This window comes from Hypanus sabinus, chromosome 5 (assembly GCF_030144855.1).
Source record: "Hypanus sabinus isolate sHypSab1 chromosome 5, sHypSab1.hap1, whole genome shotgun sequence".
Lineage (NCBI taxonomy): Eukaryota > Metazoa > Chordata > Chondrichthyes > Myliobatiformes > Dasyatidae > Hypanus > Hypanus sabinus.
Genome location: NC_082710.1, coordinates 30,922,770 through 30,948,648, shown reverse-complemented (window position 1 = coordinate 30,948,648; position 25,879 = coordinate 30,922,770). Strand labels below are relative to the sequence as shown.

Genomic DNA, 25,879 nt, shown 5'->3' with positions numbered 1-25,879 from the left:
TATAATATTAAGAACAGAATGGTAGGGAAAAATATTTTGTGTACAGATGTTTTTGGTATTTCTGATACTTGTTTTAAAACAAGCACTGTGTTTCACATTCGCATTAGTGTTATAGTTTGAGCAAATTTTAAAAAGGCTTCAATGGCTAGAAATAGCCACTATAAACAGCGGCTGTGAGTGAAATTCAATCTCCAGTATGTCACACTCACAAAAATAGAAGAAGCAACCCCACACATAAAGCTATAATCATTCAAAATAACTATGTCATTATCAGAAGTCAAATTATGCTTTTTGTTACAGAGCTGCAGAGAACACAGCTGTTAATATGAATATGCAAAAAGTGAGCCCTTCATTTCCAAAGTGAAAAATTTTAACTAAGTCAAAATTTAACACAATCCTTGTGCCAACTCACATGTAAACAGAGAAAATTAACTGCGTGAACTTCACACTTGAGAGACACTTTCATTCTTCTCACTACATGTGATAAAAAAGCATTATGCAAGCATGGGAGTTTAAATTTTCTGCTGCATTCTCCTTCACTGAATATGCAGGGCTCAATGCCACTGATGTCTGCTGCCCTGCAGAAATCCGCTCAAATAATCCTCTATCGTGGCAGAAGTCAAGGATACAACAGCCCAATAGAATCCTCACCAGGCCTCACCGAGCCTTGGATTGTAATTAAAAGTGGGATCCATTTCTCGTCCACTGCAGCACAAGACAAAATAACCAGAAATCATCCTGACCGTCATCCATTAGTACGTTCCACAATAAACTGTGTAACAATCTCAAAGCAGTACGGCAGAAGGATCTTAGAAGCGATATTGAAGATAATGAGTGGTCAAATATTTTATCAAATGTGGGTAGACATATTAGGGAAGTGAGAGGGAAATTTATTATAAGATAGTACACAGATATTACTGGACACCAACTAGACTCTACAAAATGGGGATTGTTGATAATCATTTAAGCTGGAAATGTAAAAATGAGGTGGGCACATATTTTCACATGATTTGGGAGTGTTCCATGGTTCGTCCATTTTGGTGTAAAGTTCTTGATTTGTTGGGGAATTGGTCGGATCCTACACTGCCCTTGTGCCCACGACTTTGTCTTCTGGGTGATAGGACAATGATACCTAATGTAAACAATGACAAATTTACTATTTTAAAGGTGGGTCTCATCACAGCTGCAAGAATTATATTGCAAAACTGGAAAAAACCCAGATGTCCCACAGTGAGGGAATGGACTGAGGAAATGGTTAAGATTTCATCATATGAACACATGTTGGTAAGAATTAAGAGTGAGGGGAAAGTGCAAGACGCGTGGGATCAATTTTGGTTGTATGTTAATTTAAACTTAAATTAGTTTTTTTCTGTTTCTTAGTTTTATATGTTGTGTAAATATGCTGTACTGTATTTGCTCTATGATGTGTTGTGCTTTGTAAAATATACAAAAATAAAAATCTGAATTACAAAAATAAACATTTTATAACACTGATCTACAAAATTTGAACTTGTCATAAATAATACGAGTTTCTCTCAATACCAGATATGTATTTTGTAACATTCAGTCTGCAATTCATTCACATGGAATAGTGATTATTTTTCTAAATACTTCCAAGTTATTTTCTTTGCACATTGAAAATAATTCAGCAATTCCATCATATAATCTACATTTCATTTTCATCTCATGCCTATTTACTGTTTACATCTGATGTTAGCAATAAGAGTGAGATACACTAGTCATTGCTATGTGAGTCCTGTCTTACAATATCCAAGTTATTTTCAAAGTTATCGTAGGCTTCAAAAGGACCCAATCCACAACTCTTTCATTTCTACAAGAGAAATCACTAAAAACCGATCAAAAATAGAATGTATTTTCTATGTTGTTGAAATGAGAAGCAAAGAAAATATGATTGACTGAAGATAAGCTAATATGAAACATTTGATTAACACCATTTTTAGCAAACTATTGGGATTATCTCATCAGTAATAAATGACAAAAATTATTTTTGCAATGTGACAGTTTCATCTATTTTAAAACTGAGATTTTCCATTACATGGGCTGAGTTTCAGATTGGCATTCAAGTTGATCTTTTACGAGGTCCTTCGACAGTCCCCAACAAAGTCAGTAAATAGGAACGGGAATAGGTGAGGCTGACTCCTGTGAACCTCAGGCCCTTCCCTGATATTCAGTAACGATCACTGTTGAGCTGCAGCAGATCCAGTCTCCTGTTCTGTGCCTGTTTCCTAGAGCTCCAAATTCCCCATGCACAAAACTTTACCTCTTTAGTATTCCAATAAACTAGGCTCCACAAACCTCTGGGCGAGAGAATTCCAGCGATTCTCTATTCTGTGTGGGAAGTACCTAAGTTTTAAACTCCACTCCTTCATCTTGAAACCATATTGTCTCATTTGAGACTCTCTTACTAATGGAAATATCTCAATATCCACCCTGACATGCCCTCTAAGGATTTACATATTTCCACAAGATCAATCTCATTCTTCTGAACTTCAAATGTCACGGATCTAATATCTTTAGCCACTGGTGAACGGACAAACTTCTTGTCCCAGGAATTAGCTGAGTAAATCTCTTTTGTACTATTTCTAATGTTAGTGCATCCTTTAAGTAAGGGGATCAAAATGGCTCATTATATCATCTCTCAGTAATAAAGATGCACCTCCACAATCTCTTTACTATACATTGTGTATTTGTAGTTAGCATAATATTTATAATCGAACAATTGCAAACTCAATAGATTCAACATGAACCATTAATTTAACACAAGCCTTACTGCTGTGAAATTTGGAGAACTAATTTTATGAACACCTACAAATTTTCACTCTCTAATCGGGGAACTAACACCACCAATGCAACCCTATTCGCTGTACTCAATAGCAGGTAAATAATATCATATGGAAAATTATCTGAGTCCCATGGATCTGTAAGTAGTGAGGATGCCTGACAAAAAGTTAGAGTATTTTAATACAAATTTATTTTAAATGCCCTTTAAAATAAAAATTTCAGTTTATCAGACTCTCTTAAAAAAAATTCTTCCTTGGACTTCTGTTATTATCTTATAACATTTTCTTTGTAGATCTGCATACATCTTGATTTAAAATCTCGAGCTCAAAGCATCAATTAACACTCCTGAAATGTATTGCAGTATGTAATTTATGCTTAACTATGCTTGATAAATGGGCTGAAAGCCCCCTTCTATACTATAACTATTCTGTCATTCTATGATAAAGACTCTGGACATTTAGCATTTAAATTATCTTCATTGACAGGTGAGGAGCCAGAGGATTTGAGGATAGCCAGTGTTGTTTTGCTGTTTAAGGCTCTAGAAATAAACCAGGATATTATCGGGTAGTGAATCCGACATCAGTAGTGGGAAAGTAATTTATTGGGAAGGATTCTAAGGGACCGTACATATGAGTATTTGGATAGGCAGGAACTAATTAAGGCTAGTCAGCCTGGTTTCATGCATGGTTGGTTGTGTCTGACCAATCGTGTTTTTTTGTGGAAGTTACCAGGAAAGTGGATGAAGGAAAGGCAGTGGTTGTCTATGTGATCCTTAGCAAGGCTTTTGACAAGATCTCACTTGGGAGGTTGGTCAAGAAGATTCAGACACTCGGCATTCAAGATGAGGTAAACTGGATTAGATTTTGGCTTTGTGGGAGAATCCAGACAATGGTAGTAGATGGTTGCCTCTCTGACTGCAGACCTGTGATGAGTGGAGTTCCAAAGGGATTGGTTCTAGGTCTGTTGAGGTATGTCATCTATATCAATGGTCTTGATGGTAATATGGATCAGCAAGTTTGTGGATGACAAGAGGTTTCTTTTGGGGCGGGGGGTAGTGGACAGCAAAGAAGACCATCATGGCTTGCAGTGGGATCTGGACCAGCTGGAAAAATGGACTGAAAATGACAAAAACAATCAGTGTAGGTCTTACACCGTGAATGGTAAGGTACTGCGGAACGCAGTAGAACAAATGGATCGCAGAGCATAGGTCAATCATTCATTGAAAGTGGTGTCACAGGTTGATAGGGTAGTAAAGAGAGTTTTTCATAAATCAAAGTATTGAGTACAGGAGATGGGATGTTATGTTTAAGTTGAATAAGATGTTGGTGAGGCCTAATATGGAGCACTGTGTATAGTTTTGATCAATAAGGTTGAAAAAGTACAGAGAAAATTTACAAGGATGTCGCCGGGTCTGAAGGACCCAGGTTACATGGAAAGAATGAATAGATTAGGCCTTTATCCATTGGAATGTAGAAGATTGAGAGAAGATTTGATAGAGGTATACAAAATTATGAGGGGTGTACATATCATAAACCCAAGCAGGCTTATTCCACTGGGGTTGGGTGGGACTGCAACCCGAGGTCATGGGTTAGTGGTGAAAAGCAATGCTCCGTCTAATTGGTAATGACCAGTGCATGCAAAAATCTTGTGCTGTACAATTTTTTGTCCAGTGATGACAACAGAATGTGCGCAATGAATTTTGTACATAGAGGTATTCATTTTAACAGCTAGCAAAACACTGTCAATAAGAACTTTGATTTCCTCTGGATTTGATCATTTTTGCTCTCGTTCACCTGCACACTCATTCACCTAGCAGACCTGTAGTGGGTAATGAAGGATTTTCTCGCTGGAGCTTTTGCACACCGTCCATATGCGGTTTGCTTGCTAAATGATGCTAAATGATGAAAGTCAAGCTTTCAAATATCACTCCACTTCTTCCCACTTGCAAATTCTCCAGCATCTTTTGCACCCCGATAACACATGCAGGTAACATGTATTGTACTGTACATAAATATTTCTCGTAGCTGCACATTCCTGACCTCACGAGCTTTCGATGCAGCAGTTGCCACTGTTTCATTAAACCATTCCACTTTAAATGAAATTCTTTTGCATTTCACACCCTTTGCTTTATTGGAAATCAACATAGTGAGTCAGTAACTTCAATAAAAACAGTATAAATAAGCAATTTCTAAAATCTGCAGACAAATCATTGCAAACTCCACATTGTCAACAGCGTCCACATCAGAAACCAGAAAAAGAAATTTAATTGGCTACAATCGTGGAATATACTTAACATTTCAGTGAAGTAGAGGGTGACAACCTTTTGTGTGCAGTTCAAATTCTTCTGTGCGCTAGTTGCAAAAGGTGTGTGCGTGCACACACAACCACACCCTACAATGGTGAACAATGGTGAAAGGTGAAGAGTTTAAGCTTTTTCACTCCAAGGTTCGTGAGAGTGTGGAATGAGCTGCCAGTGCAAGTGGTGCATGCGAGCTCAGTTTCAACTTCTAGGAGAAGTTTAGTTAGGTACGTGGATGGTAGGAGAATGGAAGGCTATAGCCCCGTGCAGGTTGATGGGAGTTAGCAGTTCAAATATTCCAGCATGGATTAGATGGGCTGAAGGGCCTGTTTCTGTGCTGTACTCTTCTATGACTATTGCTTTAGCAATTTATTGCATCAGCATGTCATGCTAACATGATAAATAGCTAAAGCAATTTGGAACTGAGCTTTACAAAAAAAGAATTGGGTCATGTTGGTGGGGGCAGTACTTGCAACAACTAAAAGTGTACATAAATTGCAAATTTTAATTGACTGACTTTACCTCCTGTGGGCTGTTATATTCACATGGGATGGCAAAGGCAGAAGAGTCACTTTTACAAGTGCATTTCCTTCAGAGGGCATGTTCAATTATCTGTGTAACTGCTAACGACAGCAATGTCATCAAATCTGCATTGCTGTTCTGACACAGCCTGCAGTAAAGCAAAGCAAAAACTGGACTTAACACAATGTCTTCAGCATCCTAAGAAAACAACAGAAACAATTTGCTGATTTGCAATGAAAAAAATGATACCACAAAGATATAACAGCTCTGAAATGTACAGATGTTTTCTTACATACAAGCTGGAGACTTCAGCAAAGACTCAACTTTATTGGTCTTAAATGGGCTCTTTTTAAATTTACTTTTAAACAATAGTTCTAAATTCTTCCATTAGGGGGATCATGCTGTCTACAACCATCATGTAAAGACCTATCTTTTAACTAAATCATGCTTTATTTTTCCAAACTCCAAGAGATTCAGGACCAGCCTTTCCTCAGAAGACAACTCACCCCTTCCAGATACAACCTTGAACATTTCTAGTGCATTAGCACCCTTGATTAAATCAGACTAATACCGTACATGTGAATTATAACACTGAGACCTCAGCATCGATCCCAAGGCACACTCTCATTGTACGTTGCCAACCTGGGTAAATTTTTACGTCTATTTTCCATTATCTACCTTTCCTCTTTCCATGTCAATACTTTTCTTGCAGCACCATAAACTTTTATATTCCCTAATATGGGTTAATATGCTACCTTATCAAATACCTTCCTTTCAAAAGGATTCTGCTTTTCATTTTAATAAAAATTCACCATAATACACAACCATAATTCAAATCAATTCTAAACACCCATATGTACTCTGAGAACAACATGCATTTTTGAACTTCTCGCACACATGCTCAAATCGAAGAGTTAAATATTGAGATAAATAACAGTGAGAGACTAATTAAAAAAAACTACTTTTATTTTTATCTGTTACATATTGGGAAATAGGGAAATATTACATCACTTGTACAGTCAGGCGGAGTTCACTTTATTAGTATTGACAGAAAAGCAATGACTGCATAAAATTACTGGCCTAAACTGAACACAGCTGCATTTTCCAATCGTGACCAGACTGCATTATCAGAAGGAAACTACTTCCCAGCATAAAATGCAGCACTTGAAATCTGGCCAATAAGCCTGTGTTGATGTACTGGTCTTCATTTCAGCAAACGGGAAATGGTTGATTTTGTTTTGTAAAGATTACAGTCCATAATTACATTAATATACAACACACTTTCCTTGCTATTTGTGACAACATCATGTTGTGCACACTGTACAGGCAAAAAAAACCTACCAATGAAAGTAAATTGAAAGGGATGCTCAAATTTATGGAGGTACAGAAATAATACTGTACTTATTTACACATATTAAGTAATTCAAGGAAAAAAGATTTGGTCAAATACTGCAGACAGAAAAGTGGTTCCCTGCCCATTATGACTTGCAGTTTCATGTTAAAATATTTTAACTTTTCTTCCAGTCTTCCTACTCAAATGCAAAGAAGTTTGCATACAATGTATTACTTGAATTTAATACATCGCATCGACATAATCCAGAACTCGACGTTGTCAAGAATATCCAGCGCAAGATTTGAACTAAAAACCTGTATAAAACAGCTGATAAACACTGCACAACATTGGAAGTCCCAGTGATGTATTTAAACGTCTGTGGAAGTGAACTGTTGAGCAGAGCACGGAAAACAGAATGAGATGTTTTGTAGAACAGCTGATCTGTTCCTAATGCAGGCACTTTAAGGATTTCTACAGAAAGTACCTGACCTACCTCCAGCATGAAGTCTTTGAACAGCTGTATTTACGATAAGAAAGGAATGCTTCACATACAACTGCACAGTTTGGGTACCACAGCTATTAAATGCAATAGGCAATATTATCTGACCCATTTGTTTCACATTCTTTAGCTTTTCGTCAAAGAACTATTTTATGGATTCGACGTAGTGCATTCCAGTTACCTGGCAATCCAAAATGTTAGCCAGGCCTTGCCTAAAATCCATTTAGGCCAAAGCATTTGGTGTGTTAATTAGTTCATCACTCTCATTATCCATCATCACAGGTTTCGTCCACGTCCTACCCGACAGCAGACTTCAAGGCATGATCAAAACATCATTTTACCTCCTTCATTCGACGAGCTCTCAGAACATTCAGCTTCTATCAGTCCAAACAATACATCAGGAAGCACAGTTTACATTTTACAAACATATCATAATATCATACAATAAAGCACATGCTGCCCTTTCTACTGCATTTCTTCTCCGTTTGGAGGTAAATAAAGCAGGTATTGTTTGTACACACGAACGTCCAGAGCCATCTCATGTTGTATATACTGCAATAGTGCAACAGCCACGAATCAACACCTGCTGAATCAACCCAATGTCTTCCACAGTACCTTTGAACAGTGGCTTCTTTAAAAAAAAGACATGTGCACACAGCATAAAATGTAATACTGAAATCTCTGTGCAGGGGTCTTCAACAAAGATAAATTAAAAGGTAATTGCAGAATTCAGAATTTTCTTTGATTTTGCTTTTGCCCTAGTTTCTTCAGTTGTTAAGATAATAATAATCTTGTCTTGGGTCTTCAGCACAGCAGACCAAACACCTGACTACACAATTACTACAGATAAATTCAAAGGAGCTCTGAAGGGACAAAATAAATTCTCAATCTGTAAACATTCTGAGGTTTTTGCCATGAAGCGCTTCACAATTTTCTTGCATTCCGTGTGCTGGGACAAATCAGCCCAGTGTTTCTTTAAACAAACTGCAGCCTGATTTGGTTGAAGTCACATGAATTTTGTTTTTCATACATTACCTGACAAAAGGCCCTTCCTTCAACCTCGAATATGAACACACGAATATGGGATGCCACAGAGGTTCAAGGTGATTAAATAAAACAGAATACCCACATAAGACAACCACCCAAATTACTGGGCAAAAACATAAGGAAAGGTCCTTTGATAAAGTCTGTTGTCACTGCAGAGATGATTGTTTTTTTTTCCCGTTTATGAAGAGACAGCAGATGAACAAGTAAGTAATTCTCCATGATCAGACGGCTTCCAAAGTCATTTGTGTCGTTGAATAGTTTTCCTTTTTCTCCGCTTAAAGAAACAGCAGCACCTGTGCACGTTTGAGAGGAAAACAAAATCACTTCTGGAAACTAAATCAGTTGTAATTATATCTCAGTCAAAACCCTTGAAACAGATGCTATATTTAGCCAATCATAGATGTGTATGACTTAAATTTTATTTTGTAATAAAGTATATTTCAGAGTCGAGCAAAAGGAAAAAAAGAGCACAAAGTCTAGCGGGTCACAGAGAGAACAAAACCAACCCTATGACAAGAGACAGAAAGGGAAAGATCAGGAGGTGCAAACATGACAAGGATGAGTGGGGTGAAGACAACTATGGCAAAACATTCCGCCTAAAAAAGGGGAAAAGGTGGGAAGTAACAGAAGATCGGGAGCAGAATAAAGGATAGAAACAAGAATGGCAGCCTTGGTAAGCAATGGACACCAATAGACTAGGGACAAAGGAGAGAAGCAGCATGACACCTCCTTTAAAAGAAAACCATATCGAAAGGGGAGAAGTCAGATACACTAAAGCTCAATGCTTGGACTGCAACTGCTTCTAACTGGCATCAGATCTTATTTAAAATATTCAAATCAGCATTTGCCGATAACACAAGAAAATGCATGAGTGGCAGTTAACTAATTATTTACATATAAAATTACACAGGTAATAACATATTAACAATTATCTAGTCAACAAATGCAAGTTTATCAAAACTTAAACAACACACACAAAATGCTGGTGGAACACAGCAGGCCAGGCAACAACTATAAGGAGAAGCACTGTCGACGTTTCAGGCCGAGACCCTTCGTCAGGACTAACTGAAAGGAAAGCTACTAAGAGATTTGAAAGTAGTGGGGGAGAGGGGGAAATGCGAAATGATAGGAGAAGACCGGAGGGGGTGGGATGAAACTAAGAGCTGGAAAGGTGATTGGCGAAAGCGATACCGAGCTGGAGAAGGGAAAGGGTCATGGGACGGGAGGCCTCGGGAGAAGGGGGGGTGGGAGGAGCACCAGAGGGAGATGGAGAACAGGCAGAGTGATGGGCAGAGAGAGAGGAAAAAAAACAACTAAATATGTTAGGGATGGGGTAAGAAGGGGAGGAGGGGCATTAACAGAAGTACACACCCCCTCCGGTCTTCTCCTATCATTTCGCACTTCCCCCTCCCCCCACTACTTTCAAATCTCTTAGTATCTTTCCTTTCAGTTAGTCCTGACGAAGGGTCTGGGCCTGAAACGTCGACAGTGCTTCTCCTTATAGATGCGGCCTGGCCTGCTGTGTTCCACCAGCATTTTCTGTGTGTTGGTGTTTGAATATCCAGAACCTGCAGATTTCCTTGTGTTTGCTGTTTATCAAAACGGAACTATTTTTTAACCCACAAAATTACAAAGGTACAATATACATACCTAGTATTTCCCTGATAATGATAAAGGCCCACAGACTCTGTACCCTTTTCCCAAGAGCTGTATAGTTTCTTACACTACACCAGCACTACCTGATGAGAGAAGTGAGCTCAATACAACTTTCAAACTGGCTTCTCATCTGCCACCTTTCCAATGGATTCTAGCAATAACAGCTAATATTATGCTACATCTATCATATATAGGAGCAGAATTAGGCTATTTGGCCTGTTACGTCTGCTCCGCCATTTCATCATGGCAATCCAATTGTCCTCACAGCCCCAATCTCCTGCCTTCTCCCCATATCCCTTCATGCCCTGACCAACCAAACATCTATCAACCTCTGCCTTAAGTATACATGAATACTTGGCCTCCACAGCAGCCTATGGCAAAGAATTCCACAGGTTCACCACTCTCTGGCAAAAGAAAGTCTTCCACATCTGTTCTAAAAGTACGCCCCTTTATTCTGAGGCTGTGTCCTCTGGTCTAAGACTCACACACCACAGGAACCATCCTCTCTATCAATGCCTTTCACCATTTGACAAGTTTCAATGATGTCACCCTTCATTCTTCTGAACTCTAGTAAATACAGGCCCAAAGGCATCAAACGCTCTTCATGTGACGAGCCATTCAATCCTGGAATCATTTTTGCGAACATCCTTCGATCCTGCTACAGTTTCAGCACATCCTTTCCAAGATAAGGGGCCCAAAACTACTCATAATACTCCAAGTGAAGGCTCACCAGTGCCTTTATATACCGGACCTCTTGAAATGAATGCTAACATTGCATTTGCCTTCCTTACCAAAGATTCAACCTATAAGTTAACCTATAGGGAATCCTGCAGAAGGAACCCCAATTCCCTTGGCACCTCATTATATTTTTGTATTTTTTTCTCCTTTTAGAAAACAGTCTAGCTTTCCAATTCTACAAAAGTGCATGACCATACACTTCACAGCACTGTATTCTATCTGCCACTTCTTTTCCATTCTCCTAGTCTGTCTAAATCCTTCTTAGCCTCTCTACTTCCTCAAAATTACTGCCCCTCCACCCATCTTCATATCATCGGCATACTTCACAACAAAGCCATCAAATCCATCATCCACGTCATTGACATATAACATATTAAAAAAAAATCAGTCCCAGAGAGACCCCCGTGGAACACCACCAGTCACTGGCTGCCAACCAGCAAAGGCTCCCTTCTTACCACTCTTTGCCTACTGCCAATCAGCCACTGCTTCATCCATGCTTGAATCTTTCCTGTAATGTCATGGACTCATAGCTTGTTAAGCAGCCTCCAGTGTGGCACCTTGTCAAAGGCCTTCTGAAAAGCCAAGTAAACTACATCAACCAATTCTCCTTTGGCTCTCCTGCTTGTTATTTCTTCAAAGAATTCCAACAGATCCATCAGGCTAGATTACTTCTTGAGGAAACCATGCTGACTACAGCCTAGTTTATCATGTGCCTCCAAGCACCCTGAGACCTCATCCTTAATAATCGACTCCAACATCTTCCCAACCACTTCCTTTCTTCTGCCTCTCTCCCTTCTTTTAGAGTGGAATGACATTTGCAATTTTCCAGTCTTCTAGAACCATTCCAGAATCTATGACTCCAAGAATTAAACTGTCTTGTACCAACTAAACGTATCACGGAGACTAGATCCCAACAGACTACATCGAAAGACTGCATATGCTCCAATTGATCAAAAAAGAACAAGATAGATCCCCATATCCAACATACCTTAGACTTGAACGACTCCCTGATCTGCATTTCTTGTACTCTTGTATTAAGTTCCTTAACTTCTTCCCACCTTCTTGTGGCTATTTCAAGGGCTTCTATCCAAGTAACTTGTGGCAATTAACATAGAACACAGTAAAGTACAGCACAGTACAGGCCCTTCAGCCCACAATGTTGTGCCAATCTTTAAATAAACCTAACTGCCACAATAGCGTAGTGTTTAGCGTAGTGCTATCACAGCTCAGGGCATCGGATTTTGGAGTTCAATTGTGACATCCTCTGTAAGGCGTCTTTGTATGTTCTCCCCGTAAAATGCGCAGGTTTTCCCAAGGTGCTCCAGTTCCCTCCTACAGTCCAAAGACATACTGGGCAGGGTCACGGATCATTGTAAATTGCCCCATGAATATGTTAGTGTTTTAATCAGGGTTGCCAGGGGTTGCTGGGGTGGTACAGCTTGAGAGGACAGAAGGGCTTATTCAACGAGTCTTTAAATAAACAATCAAACCTTCCCTCTGACATTGCCCTTCATTTTCCTTTCATCCATGTGCCTAGATAATGTCTCATAAATGTCCTTAATGTATCTGCATCTATTACCAACTCTGTCAGTGGGTCTTACGTACCTACCACTCTGTGTTAAAAAACGTAACTCCATTCACTTTAAAATGCCTTCTTGTATTAGCTATTTCTGTCCTGGGAAAATGTCGCTGGCTGGCCACTTGTTCTATGCCTCTCATCTTGTCTCACCTCTCATCCTCCTCTGCTCCAAAGAGGAAAGTCCTAGCTTGCTCAACCACTCTCATAAAGAATGCATTCTAATTCTGACAGCATCCAGGTAAACCTCCTCTGCACCCTCTAAAGCTTCAACATTCTTCCTATAATGAGGCAACCAGAAATGAACACATACTCCAAGTGTGGTCTAATCAGCTTTATAGAGCTGCAGCCTTACCTCATGGCTCTTGAACTCAGTCCCCTGACTAATGAAGACATTCAATATAATACACCTTCTTAACTACCCTATCAGCTTGCACAGCAAATTTGAGGGATCTATAGACGTTGATCCCAGGATCCCTCTGTTACTCTCACAATTCACACATTACCACGAGGTCCTGCTTTTCAGCTTCCTAACTAGCTCCATATATTCTCATTCAGGACCTCATCCTTTTTGCTATCTATGCTATTGGCACCAATAGGGAGCACAACATCTGGCTGCTCATCCCCTGCTTGAAGAATGCTGTAGACCCGATCTGAAATGTCCATGACCCTGGCACCCATGAGGCAGCGTACCATCCAGGAGTCTGTCATGTCCAGAGTCTCCTGTCTGTTACCTTAATTACTGAATCCCCCATCATCGCCACTCTCCTCTTTTCCCTTCCAATCTGAGCCCCAGAGCCAGACTCGGAGACCTGGCCACTGCAGCTTTCGCCTGGGAGGTTGTCCCTCTCCCAACAGTATCCAAAGTGGTATACTGCTTTTGAGAACAGCCACATAAGTACTCTTGCACTATCTGCCAATTCCATCTCCCTCTCCTGACAGTCGTTCAGCTGCCTGCCTCCTGCAAATAAGATGTGACTACCTCCCTGTGGCTCTTAATTATCACTTCTTCATTCTCCCGAAAGAGGCAAATGTCAGCCAGCTGCAGCTCCAGTTCCCTAACATGGTCTGTAAGGGGCTGCACACAGATGCAGCAATCAGGTCTCCCAGAGCTCCCACATCTTGAATGAGAAGCACAATTTACTGTCCTGGGATCCATTCTTACTAATAGACTAAGAAATGGAAACCTAAGAGACAGGCAAACCTACGCTGCATCAATTCTCACTGAAGCCTCTTGAGCCAAAGCCTTGTTTCCCACAGTCCCACTCACACTACAGCCACTCCACTTAAACCCAACTTCTTTTTATTGGCCCTTGCTAAATACCTACCAATTCAAATGATATCAGGCTCAACAAAAAAATCCCAACAATCCCCACGCACTTTTTAAACCAGGTGCTAAACTCCACAAACAATCACTTCCACAATTTCCCAGCTCAGCAGAAAATCCTGACAGGGCCCGCTGGCTTTTTAAAGTCCAGTGCTGCTGGGAAATAATAGGCTCAAAACATAAACTGTTTACTCATTTCCATAGATTCTGCCTGGCTGTTGAGTTCTTCCAGTAGTTTGTGTTGCTTTGGATTTCCAGCAGAATTTCTCACGTAAATGGCGGACCAGCTTATTCTACTTGAGAGTTAAACGGCTCAATTGGTTGAACTTCTATGTTTTAGCAATTCTATTTTCTCATCTTATACAATATTCCTTTGCATGCTTTCCTCACCTACCAAATACTTCATCCCACAATTTTTCATTTTGGTAGATGCATGATCTTATAAACCTCCCATTTCAGAAGGAAGGTTCTGTAATATTTCTATCTTGGTTCAAACAAAATCATTTGAAGTAGGTTAAGTTTACAAGAAATTTATGACTATCTTGTTATCAACTAACTTACAGGCACAAGTGAAAAGGCTGGTTGCATATTACTGTATTTTCATTACACTTCTTTCTGTACTAAATAAGCAGATTCATAGACTGAAAGGATATATATAAACTAGCTGCTAAACCAACTGCAAGTACCAACAAGAAACAAAAATCCAACCTGTTCTTTTAAAAAACATGCAATGCAGTTACACACTCACTCTTCCTGATAGAAAAAAAAACAAAGTGTTTTGCCAGAGCTAAAATCTAAGAAAGCAGACAAGAAGAAACAAAAAAAAAGAAATAAGTTTACGCTGAGAAACTAAACGCTGGGCGGAATGGAAATGAAATGTGAGGGCAGTGGTGATGGGTTGCAAAGCTCAAGTTATAAAGAAACGGAGAAGTAAGCATATGGATATCACAAAACTTGGTATTTTCAGATATTTGATAATAGATAGTAGAGATCTATGAACTCTGTAACTTCATTATAACTATCAATTAACTGAACAGACCTATTAACCAAACTGTTGCATTTGTGCAAAATCAAACAATATGAAAGTTTAGAAAAACAGTCGCAAAGGATTAAATTTAATGGGAGATGCCATGCTTTCCCCATTCTTTGATGTGTAAAGGAAACAGAGTATTAATCACTTTTCATTAAAAATAAGCACACAATAGACAACATTGAAGAAATGCAGGGGAAGCAAAAACTATTAAGTGCTAGGAAAGCAGAGTAGACATTTTCAGTTCAAGATCTCCCAACTCTTCACACTTCTGTTAAAGTTTTTCAAGTTTTCACCCAAAATAATTAGTATCTTCTCAGTGCATAAAAAAGTTGGGGATTCTAAGTCAATACAATGAAAAACAAAAGTTAACAGAAAGCACAACATCACAGCTATTCTTGAGACTATATTAAAGGTGAAATCGAAACTTAAGGCAGAAGTTTGTAAAGCAAGCAGAATAGTTCAACTACAAGCAGTCACAGGCCATCATGCTCCAAATTTGCATTGTTCAACACTGTATGCCACAAATAAAAAAGTCTTAAGTATTAATGTGCTCAGAAGTTATTCAGACAACAGTGCATAGATTTCTTTTGTGTACAAGCATTATAATTGCCATGCAACTTAGTGCTTTTAAATGTGACTACGGAGCAGACTGAGCAACTCTTGTTAAGCTGAATCCATTCCTGTCTGGCTGCGGACTTAAACCACTCACCACATGTTCAACACTTTCTGGCAGCTATACAAAAAGGGAAGAAACAAACAAAAATAAAAAAAAACAAAAAGAATCAAAACCAGACCCCACAAGTGTAAAAATTTCCCTCAAAAAAGCAAACCTTTTAGCTTTCTTCTGCAAGCTTTAGAACTACAGAAGCAACACATAACAGACATAGGCCAAGAAATTTGTCTGTGCAACACTGGAAAAATAATGGTGTGATTGATAAGTGTATTAACATGAATTAAGGCAATTTTTTATTAATACTTCCAGATGTCAGTGGTATCAATGTATGCTTGTTTTTGGGAAAGACTGTCATAATCATAAACTCTGTTTTTCTACTGTTAGTGGTGCAACAGCCAAAGATGGCCATCAGCAAAATTTTCAGTCATATTCCCTACGCACTCATGGAGGAGCCAGATCTTAGAAATCCCGAAGACATAGAAACCAGTCAGAAACTAAAGAGCTGATCTCACTAAATGGACATTCATTATAGCTATGTTTCACATATTCACTCTTCATACTGTTTACATTGAAGACTGATACTTCCCTGTATTCAATTAAAAAAGCACACATAATGCAAGCAACCAGAGGCCATTTTCCAGTCCCAACACTCCACATTATGAGTAACATGAGATTGCGAAAGATAGTCCCAGGAACCACTGGCAGACTGATGCCATACTGCAAGAGGTACACTTTAGCCCAGCAACCACTGCCTCAGCGCACCATCCATAGCCTCAACCACCAGAGCTTTAAAGGAGTCACACTTTTATCTATGCCACTTGTCTAGCTAGATCCACTTCCACGTGATAGTCTTCACTCACATCAGTGAGCTCATGAAATATCACCATTAAGCTCACAGCAGCAGGTTTCATCTGCTTCTTAATTAGCCCCTGGCAGTGGGCAGACTGCAGTGGCTACCACTGGACACTGCAGCAGTGTAGCACGACACACATCTTTACAGCAAAGTCCTGAAAATGTTTTCCGAAGCTCCCTGCTATGCCCTGGATGGTCTTTGTGGCTCCCTGTAGAGAAATGTTCTTCCTACAGGTGATGTGATCCACTAGCCTCTTGTGGCTCTGTCAGTAACCAGGGAGCACATCCTTCCACCCCACTTTGGGCTGATGGATCAATGGGTTAGGCATCTATCTTCAATGATCAAAAAGGTTTTGCAGGTATTGTGTGCTTGTGTGGTCAGGGGCTTCTTATGGGATATTGTATAAGGATTGGAAGCTGGGAGAGCTTTTCAGTAACCCCAAACATTTCTGAAATTGAGTGGATGACAGATGGCAATAATATTTACATGCAGACCACCTTTATTAAAATAGCATTGCTGAAGATTTTTAAATGGATTTTAGGAAATATGCAATTATGTGAGGATATTGGCTAAATAGCACAGATAAATTTCGAGGCCACAGAAGCAATTTGCTTTTAAAAAGAACCAAAATTACAGTTAAGCAAAAATAAATCTTAGCACCCATTTTAATAGGTTTTTAAAGGTTTTACAATTGTTAAACAAAGGAAAATCTGACGTGTTTGTAATCATAAAGTAGTGGAATTATTTTGTAAATATCAAATTTACTTTCACTGACAAGTTAAATGATAGACTCAAACTATTTAAATTCAAATCCATGCACAATTATACTTGCTGAATCAACATTTGCTTTCATGCTTTGTTCCATAAGTTGGAAAATGCTTAAAAAACTGCATACAAACCTGGACAAACTCATTTACAAGACATTTTTATGCAATAGCTTTTCAGAGATTAATTAACACTAACCAGCTAATTAATTTAGATCTTAAACATACTGTAGTTTTGAGCAGCAGGTATTGTCATGTTCTAGACCAACCTTTTGTTTCCTCAACATCAGTTTGACTGCTTGCCATCATCCTATCATAGATTCATAGAAAACCACAACACAAAAACAGGCCCTTTGGCCCATTTAGTCCATGCTGAAACATTTAAACTGCCTGGTCCCAGCGACCTGCACCTGGACCGTAGCCCTGCACACCCCTGCCATCCATGTACCTATCCAAACTTCTCTTAAACACTGAAACCAAACTCACATCCACCACTTGTGCTGGCAGCTCCTTCCACACTCTCACCACCCCCTGAGTGAAAAGGTTTCCCCTGATGTTCCCCTTAAACCTTTCACCCTTAACCCCTGACCTCTCTAGTTGTAGTCTCACCCAACCTCAGAAAGCCTGATGGCATTTACCTTATATATACCTCTCAATTTTGTATACCACCATTAAATTTCCCCTCAATCATTTACATTTTAGGGAATAAGTCTTTCTTCCCAACTTAACATCTCCAGTCGCTGCAACATCCTTGTAAATTTTCTCCATACCCTTACAATCTTATTTACATCTTTCCTGAAGGTAGGTGAACAAAACCAAAAACAACACTCTAAATTAGGCCTCACCAACATCTTATACATCCCAACTGCTACATTCAATACTTTGATCTATTAAGGCCAATGAACTAAAAGTTTTCTAATTTATCTTTTGCTCTCACGCTAGGCCTTTTGTTTTTCTCTCTCCTTCATCTTTCCTGCCTCTGTACTGGCTTAAAAGCTGTACCTCTGTAATTTATTTCAATCCCGATGAAAGGCCATGAATGTGAAAAGTGATAAGTTTCTCCCCACTAAACTTGCTGAAATTTCCAGATATTTAATTCTGATATTCCAGAAATACAGTATTAGCTTGCCATAATACGACTGCCCAGAAGTTGTTCGGAAAATAGACTTTGTCTTATTTTTAAGCTTTATCACCATGCATTGTTTCAATGGGGAATTGGAGGACTAATTAAAGAGCTTTAGGTCTATCTTTCATATCTTCCGATTTATGCTAACACTGCTTTATGATTATCTTGTAAATATGACAATATACACTCACTCAGAGTGAAATAAAACATGTACATACTTGGTTTCATCCATAACTTCTACTTCAGCTGGGGCTGTGATGGGTGCATTGGAGTGTCCTGCTGTAGGATCGTCTGTATTCAGTTCCCCGTTTGTTGAACTAACCACCTGAAAAGCAATCAAAGCCAGAAGGAATGATCAAACCTGCAGCTAATAACCATACTTTTTAAATTTGTAATTATATAACAATGGTCCTAATTTTAAGCAACCATCTTAACTAATGTTTATTATCTGCTTAACATCCAATAGCTTTAAAACACAACCACGACCTCTTAATTTACTACCAGTTCCTGTTATCTTACTATTTCCTTTTATTAATTTGTTCCATTGATAAGGCAAACAACAGGTTATACCCTTTAACAATAAAATACTGATCAATTAACCATTAATCATCCGCCAATATGTTTTTCTTTTAGATAACCCTGACGAGCGTGAAGAGCGGGCGCTTCTTGTCAGGTCCTGCAACATGGATCAGTCCACCTGCATTAAATCTAGGAAAAACCTCTGAACGGCTACAATCCCTCTCACTGAGTCACTGCTTACTCCAAAATTATGACTGGAAGCAGCTGGAACAAAACAGAAACAAGGTTTGAAATCTATCACCTTCCACCCTATAAAATAGACAATCTGGAGTTTTAATTTGCTTTTTCCACTTATTTCAGGATCTTCAATATATACTATTGAACCACTAATGAAACTGAAGCAATGTTTTGGATGTGTTATTAATGAAAGCTGCATCACTGGGATTGGAATTGATTTATTATTGTCACAGGTACTGAGATTCAGTGAAAAGCTGGTCTTGCATACTGTGTTCTTGCAGATCAAATCATTACCTGGTGCACTGAGGCAGAAAAGGCTAAACCAAAAACAAAAAGCAGAATAAAGTGCAGCAGCTACAGAGGAAGTGCAGTGCAGGGAGACAATATAGTGCAAGATCATAACAAGGTAGATTGTGATGACAAGTGTCCATTGTATCGTTCTAGAGGACCATTTTGTAATAATAGCTCCTTTAGATCTAAATATTTCTGAGGGTGTTCCAACCAACAAGCAGCTGCTCCGGGAAAGAGAGCAGGTATAGTAGACATCTTGTTGCAGAGCATATCTATGCATTGTGCAATAGAGTACAATAGCTGTAAAGTGATTAGTGCAGGAAGAATCAGTCATGATCAGTCAGCACAGCAGTGTAGCAGTCAGCAAACTACAGTACTGACAACCTGGGTTCAATTCCTGCTGCTGCCTGTAATGAGTTTGTGCATTTTGTTTTACCCGGGTGCTCCAGTTTCCTCCCACAGTTAATTGGTCACTGTAAATTGTCCCATGGTTAGGCTCAGATTAAATCGGAGGATTGTTGGGCTGAGTGGCTCGAAGTCCCTGAAGGGCCAATTTCACACTGCATCTCAATAAATTAATAAAGAAATTGTAACAACTCTTCCATGTGCATAAAGTGTTTATACATAGAAACTGCAGGGCGCATGTAATGACATCAAACAGAATGCATCATAAATAGGTATTTCAGAAAAAAACAGGGACCGCGGATGGAGTGCCAGATTTGTTCCATCTTTGGAATATTCCTACACGTGTCGAAAGGCCCCATTCTACTTTGCAACTTCCAGGGAATCCCAAAGTGAAGCAAATCCTGGAATCTTTATTTGCCACTCTGATCATCTGTATGGTAACTCCTGAAAGCTAGTGTTTGCTGGCCTGAGTCCAGCTCCAAATAGGACAGCATCCCATTAGCTTCACAGTTGTGTGGTGAGTGCAGCCTTCAACCACTGCCACTGAAGAGGAAAGATATCCCAAAGCTGCCTCATTACCTAGCTGGATTGTGCCTGGTGCTAGCAAGCAGATTCTACACAGTTGTGCAGAAGAACCAAGATGCAGGGTATTTACGTACACAATACACTGCAGGGTGAATGCTAGAAAATTGCTCTCACCTAACCCTGGCAAGCCCAAATAAAATTTCACAGTGCCACTTCAGCAGCTGTCTTCAAGCACGCTGAGAGTAAGAGAAATATATCCCAAAGTCCCCAAACACAATCATTTACTTAGCAAATAAGAAAATCCTGAACATTTCCTCACTAATAAATGAATGAATCTGCTTTTGTGGGTAATGGGGCAAATTCTACTCTTTCCTTGCCCCTCCTCAAGCCTCTTTAGGATGTTACTTTTAAAAATCATTAAACATCAGCTTGTATGCAGAAATATATTCCAATTATTTCAAATTCATTAATAAATCAATCATGAGCACCCCTTTAAACTGCACTAGGCAGCATTAGGGGATATTGTATTGATAGATTTTAATCGTTTTATTCCTGAAATTATAGCACAATTAAACAAAGCGAAAAGCAAGTAAACTTATATGAATGTTCTAAGCATATTCACTTAATATATTTTTACAGCTGATTATATTAAGTTCATATTTTAAGGCTGCCAGTGAAAATTCAAATTTATACAAATAATAAAGCCTATAAAACTGAGTGGTGTCTGTCAAAATTTATTTAAAAATACTAAATTCAGCAAAACCACAGTATTTGTTGAGATCATTATCAGATGAGTCAATGCAAAAAAAGTTCTTTCTGAATCTAGTATACATACTGATCTTATTTTATTAATGAGATTAAACTAATGCAGAAAGCACCTTCAGGAAAACTGTATCAGTCAATCAAGTCAGCTTAGCTGAGTTGTGGAGGTGCTTTCACATCAAATAAAGCTTAGTTCGGTTCCCCAAGACCAGTGAGCTGCTCGAAGAAATACAGTGCAGAGTTTTCTGTGTTTTACTGTAAATGTGATCCATGCACCAAAAACGTAGTTCATAAAGAGCAATCCTTAGCTGGTGCTTATAGTGGGAATAAAAGCACTCCAGAGCCAAAGCAACACTTAATGAAAACAGCAGCGCTGAAAGCAATTTTTGACTCCTTGCAGCTCATAGGTCAATGTTATGTGGGTTGGAATCAGAAGAAATAAAGGAGAAGAAATACAAAACAAAAAATAAATTAAGTAGGAGACAAGCACCATCACTTTTTCATAGTAACACAAATAAGCAGATCAGTCAAATGAATATGGGAATAAAATCTGCTGGTGGCTTGTAGCTAATTACAAACGTTTGTACTTGTTGTACCGGCTTCATTGGAGGAGCCAACTATAGTGTAGGTAGTTTTCACATGAAAAAAATCCAAGTTGTCTGGGAAGATAACATTAATCCACACTTTAATCAAACAGTTAAGAAGAGATGTACCTTGTCAGTTTCCAAACCAAATCTCTTAAGTGGCCTCCCACTGTGGACTGGCAGCAGCATTCTTAATGCCAGTGATATGTTGTGGAGAGATTCAATGTAAAAAACCTTCCTTTTGAATACTGGTGGTGTTTTAAATTAACTAGCTGCTACCCCTATTCCACAGCTCCAGAGGTAACTAACTTCCCTGTCTTAAAAAAGTTTAAAAATGCATGGGAGAATTTGCACAAAGCTGAGTTTCTGCAAGTCATGTCTTCTGTAACCCAGAAAGCTTATTTTTGTTTTGCATATATCCAGGAAGATATCGGCCGAGGCTGAATGGAAATTCACGTTTTGCTGAATTAAGAAGTCGTGTGTTCACGCCACACTCCCAAGACATATGCAGACTGCAAGTTGGCAGGAAGCCAAGTGCAGTGCTGCTCTGCTGCAGCAGGGCATCACTGCAGGTGCTGTCCTTCAGCTGTGATTTTAGATCAAAACCCAGCCTGCCGCAGTGGGACTTTTCCCAGGAGGAATGGGTGAAGTGTTTCAATATATTCTCATTTCAACCAAGATGGCATTTTTATTCTTACTATTCTGACACCTTTATATTCATTTCCTTCAATTCACAGAAAATAAGCATAAAAGGAAAGTTTGAAAACAAAACAATTTTAATGTATTGCAATAACCATGAGCAGAATGGAACCCCATCTGAAAAGCAATGAAGTAACATTTGACCATTCACCTGAAAATCTTGATCACTGGGCAGCTGACTCACCAACAGATGTTTTTTGCAATCCTTAAAACTCATCACGGCCCCATTCTTTTCACATCCCCAAAACTCACGAAAGCCCAGATCCCTTTGCTTATGACTCTCCACGACCCAGATTCTTCACTCCAGAGACACAAATGCTGAATTCCCCTTTAAAACTTGCAAATCATGGGGGAATTTGTTATAATTGGGCAATGCAGTGGCTAACCTAGTAAAGCTGCTGCCTCACAGAATGGCAGACCCAAGTTGAATCCTGGCCTCCTGGTCATGGTCTCTGCGGCCTCACAGGATGGCAGACCCAAGTTGTATCCTGGCCTCCTGGTCATGGTCTCTGCTGCCTCACAGAATGGCAGACCCAAGTTGAATCCTGGCCTCCTGGTCATGGTCTCTGCGGCCTCACAGAATGGCAGACCCAAGTTGAATCCTCGCCTCCTGGTCATGGTCTCTGCGGCCTCACAGGATGGCAGACCCAAGTTGTATCCTGGCCTCCTGGTCATGGTCTCTGCTGCCTCACAGAATGGCAGACCCAAGTTGAATCCTCGCCTCCTGGTCATGGTCTCTGCGGCCTCACAGGATGGCAGACCCAAGTTGTATCCTGGCCTCCTGGTCATGGTCTCTGCGGCCTCACAGGATGGCAGACCCAAGTTGAATCCTGGCCTCCTGGTCATGGTCTCTGCGGCCTCACAGAATGGCAGACCCAAGTTGAATCCTGGCCTCCTGTACATGGTCTCTGCGGCCTCACAGAATGGCAGACCCAAGTTGAATCCTCGCCTCCTGGTCATAGTCTCTGCTGCCTCACAGAATGGCAGACCCAAGTTGAATCCTGGCCTCCTGGTCATGGTCTCTGCGGCCTCACAGAATGGCAGACCCAAGTTGAATCCTGGCCTCCTGGTCATGGTCTCTGCGGCCTCACAGAATGGCAGACCCAAGTTGAATCCTGGCCTCCTGGTCATAGTCTCTGCTGCCTCACAGAATGGCAGACCCAAGTTGAATCCTGGCCTCCTGGTCATGGTCTCTGCGGCCTCACAGAATGGCAGACCCAAGTTGAATCCTCGCCTCCTGGTCATGGTCTCTGCGGCCTCACAGAATGGCAAACCCAAGTTGAATCCTGGCCTCCTGTACATGGTCTCTGCGGCCTCACAGAATGGCAGACCCAAGTTGAATCCTGGCCTCCTGGTCATGGTCTCTGCTGCCTCACAGAATGGCAGACCCAAGTTGAATCCTGGACTCCTGGTCATAGTCTCTGCAACTCTCCTCTGGGCACTCCAGTTTCCACCCAGATTTGAAAAATGTGTGAATGGGTTGGTTACCTGGACACTGTAAATTACCCTTACAATTTAGAATTAGGTGAACAGACGGCAATGTGGCAAGAATAAAATGGGATTAAGGGCCTGCTTCCATATTGTATAACACTCGACTGTCCAAGATCTAAAAAAGCTAATTAAAGTGGCTGGAGCATTAATAGCAAACAACATCCAAGAGTCCAAAAGATCTTCCAGTCAGATGCCAGCCAACGGCTGTGTATGCCAGATAATCACCAGGTCCAGATCAAGAATAACAATGGGCAGTGTCATGCCCTTGAGACACAGTGATTCAATCTGACCACCAGTTTGGCAAATTTCAACACCTTCTGGGTTGCTCTGCATTCGAAAACTTGGAACAGAAAAAAGGAAATCCATAAGCCAAAGTGAAGCATTCCATAATTGAGGGGCTAGAACGAGGCAGAATAAACAAATGATTTAAAGAAAATGATTAAGTTCTACTGACTTTAAAGTAATAAACTGCTTCCAATAACACACGTGCTGAGGGGCACAAAATGAGCCTAACACTGTCTATCACTTTGATAGATCTGTTGGCGAAACTGGAGTGTGGCCTTTACAGTTCAAACAGCAACGGCTCACAAATCAAATAAATTCAAATGTACAATGAACACCCGACTGACTGTTAATTCCATTGAGAGGGAGAGGAAAGGGGGATTATGTAATCTTCTCAATGATGTCAATAGGGCCTATTGCCTTTTAAATGAATACCTGGCAAACTTCAAAAGTTGCAAAGAAAACTGATGTTTCATTTGATTGAGAGGAGTCTAAGAGCACCAACTCTGACACCTTCTCTTACTTATCCCTTGAACAGGACCCCACTAAGTAACACCAGGCCATTGTTTCCTACACCATCACCAACATTATTGAATCTGGGGATCTCCCATCCACCACCACCAATCTCATAGTTCCCGCACTCCACATCTTCCGTTTCTACCTTTGCCCAAGATCCACAAACCTGCTTGTCCAGGTAAACCCATTGTTCCAGCTTGTTCCTGGCCCACTGAACTCATACCTGCATACATCGACTCTGTTTTATCTCCCCCCCTCTCCCCATTCAACCCCTTCCTACCTACATCTGTGACACCTCACACGCTCTGGATCTTTTCAATGATTTCAGGTTCCCTGTCCCCCATCATCTTATTTTCACTATAGATGTCCAGTCCCCTTACACCTCCATCCCCCACCAGGAAAGCCTCAGAGCTCTCCGTTTCTTTCTGGACACCAGACCCAACCAGTTGCCCTCCACCACCACTCTCCTCCGCCTGGCAGAACTTGTCCTCACTCTAAATAATTTCTCCTTTGGCCCCTCCAACTTCCTCCCTTTTCTCAATCTCTCCATCTCTGGAAACACCTTATCTACTGATGTCCATTACAAACCCACGGACTCTCACAGCTACCTGGACTGTATCTCCTTCCACCATTTTACTTGGAAAGATACCATCCTCTCCTCTAAATTCCTCCATCTCCGCTGCATCTGTTCTCAGGTTGAGGCTTTCCATTCCAGAACAAAGGAAGGGGCTTCTCTTCCTCCACCATCAATGCTGCTCTCAACTTCATCTCTTCCATTTCATGCACGTCTGCTCTCATCCCATCTTCCTGTCATCCTACCAGGGATAGGGTTCATCTTGTCCTCACCTACCACCCCACTTGCCTCTGTGTCTAGCACATATTTCTCCAAAAATTCGGCCATCTCCAATGGGATCCCACCACCCAGCACATCTTCCCTCTCCTCCACTCCACTTTCTGCCGGGATTGCTCCTACTCGACTCCCCTTGTCCATTCATCCCTCCCCACTGATCTCCCTCCTGGCACTTATCCTTGCAAGCAGAACAAATGCTACACCTGCCCCTACACCTTCTCCCTCACTACCATTCAGGGCCCCAAACAGTGCTTCCAGGTGAGGTGACACAGACTCACTTCTGTGGGGTGATAAACTGTGTCCAGTGCTCCCGGTGTGGCCTGCTGTGAGAAACAATGTAGATTAGGAGACCACTTCACTGAGCACCCATGCCCCGTCCGCCAGAAAAAGCAGCCACCTATTCCACTTCCCATTCCAATAAGTCCATCCATGGCCTCCTCCACTGTCGAGATGAGGCCACATTTAGTTTG

General features: G+C 40.4%; 1 protein-coding gene across 4 annotated transcripts in view; it reads right to left on the bottom strand.

The window, feature by feature from the left end:
- Positions 1-6,571: 6,571 nt before the first annotated feature.
- The window catches only part of LOC132394031 (casein kinase I), a 232,976-nt gene continuing 213,668 nt past the window's right edge, over positions 6,572-25,879 (bottom strand). For 2 of the 4 annotated variants that reach the window (XM_059969665.1, XM_059969667.1), the window contains 3 exons: positions 18,467-18,573; positions 15,542-15,565; positions 6,572-8,795 (listed from right to left, as the gene is read on the bottom strand). In XM_059969665.1, the coding sequence (XP_059825648.1) occupies positions 8,741-8,795; positions 15,542-15,565; positions 18,467-18,573 (186 nt within the window). In that variant the 3' untranslated portion in view covers positions 6,572-8,740. The remainder of the gene's footprint in view (positions 8,796-15,541; positions 15,566-18,466; positions 18,574-25,879) is intronic. The other 2 variants (XM_059969666.1, XM_059969669.1) reach the window with 1 other exon arrangement.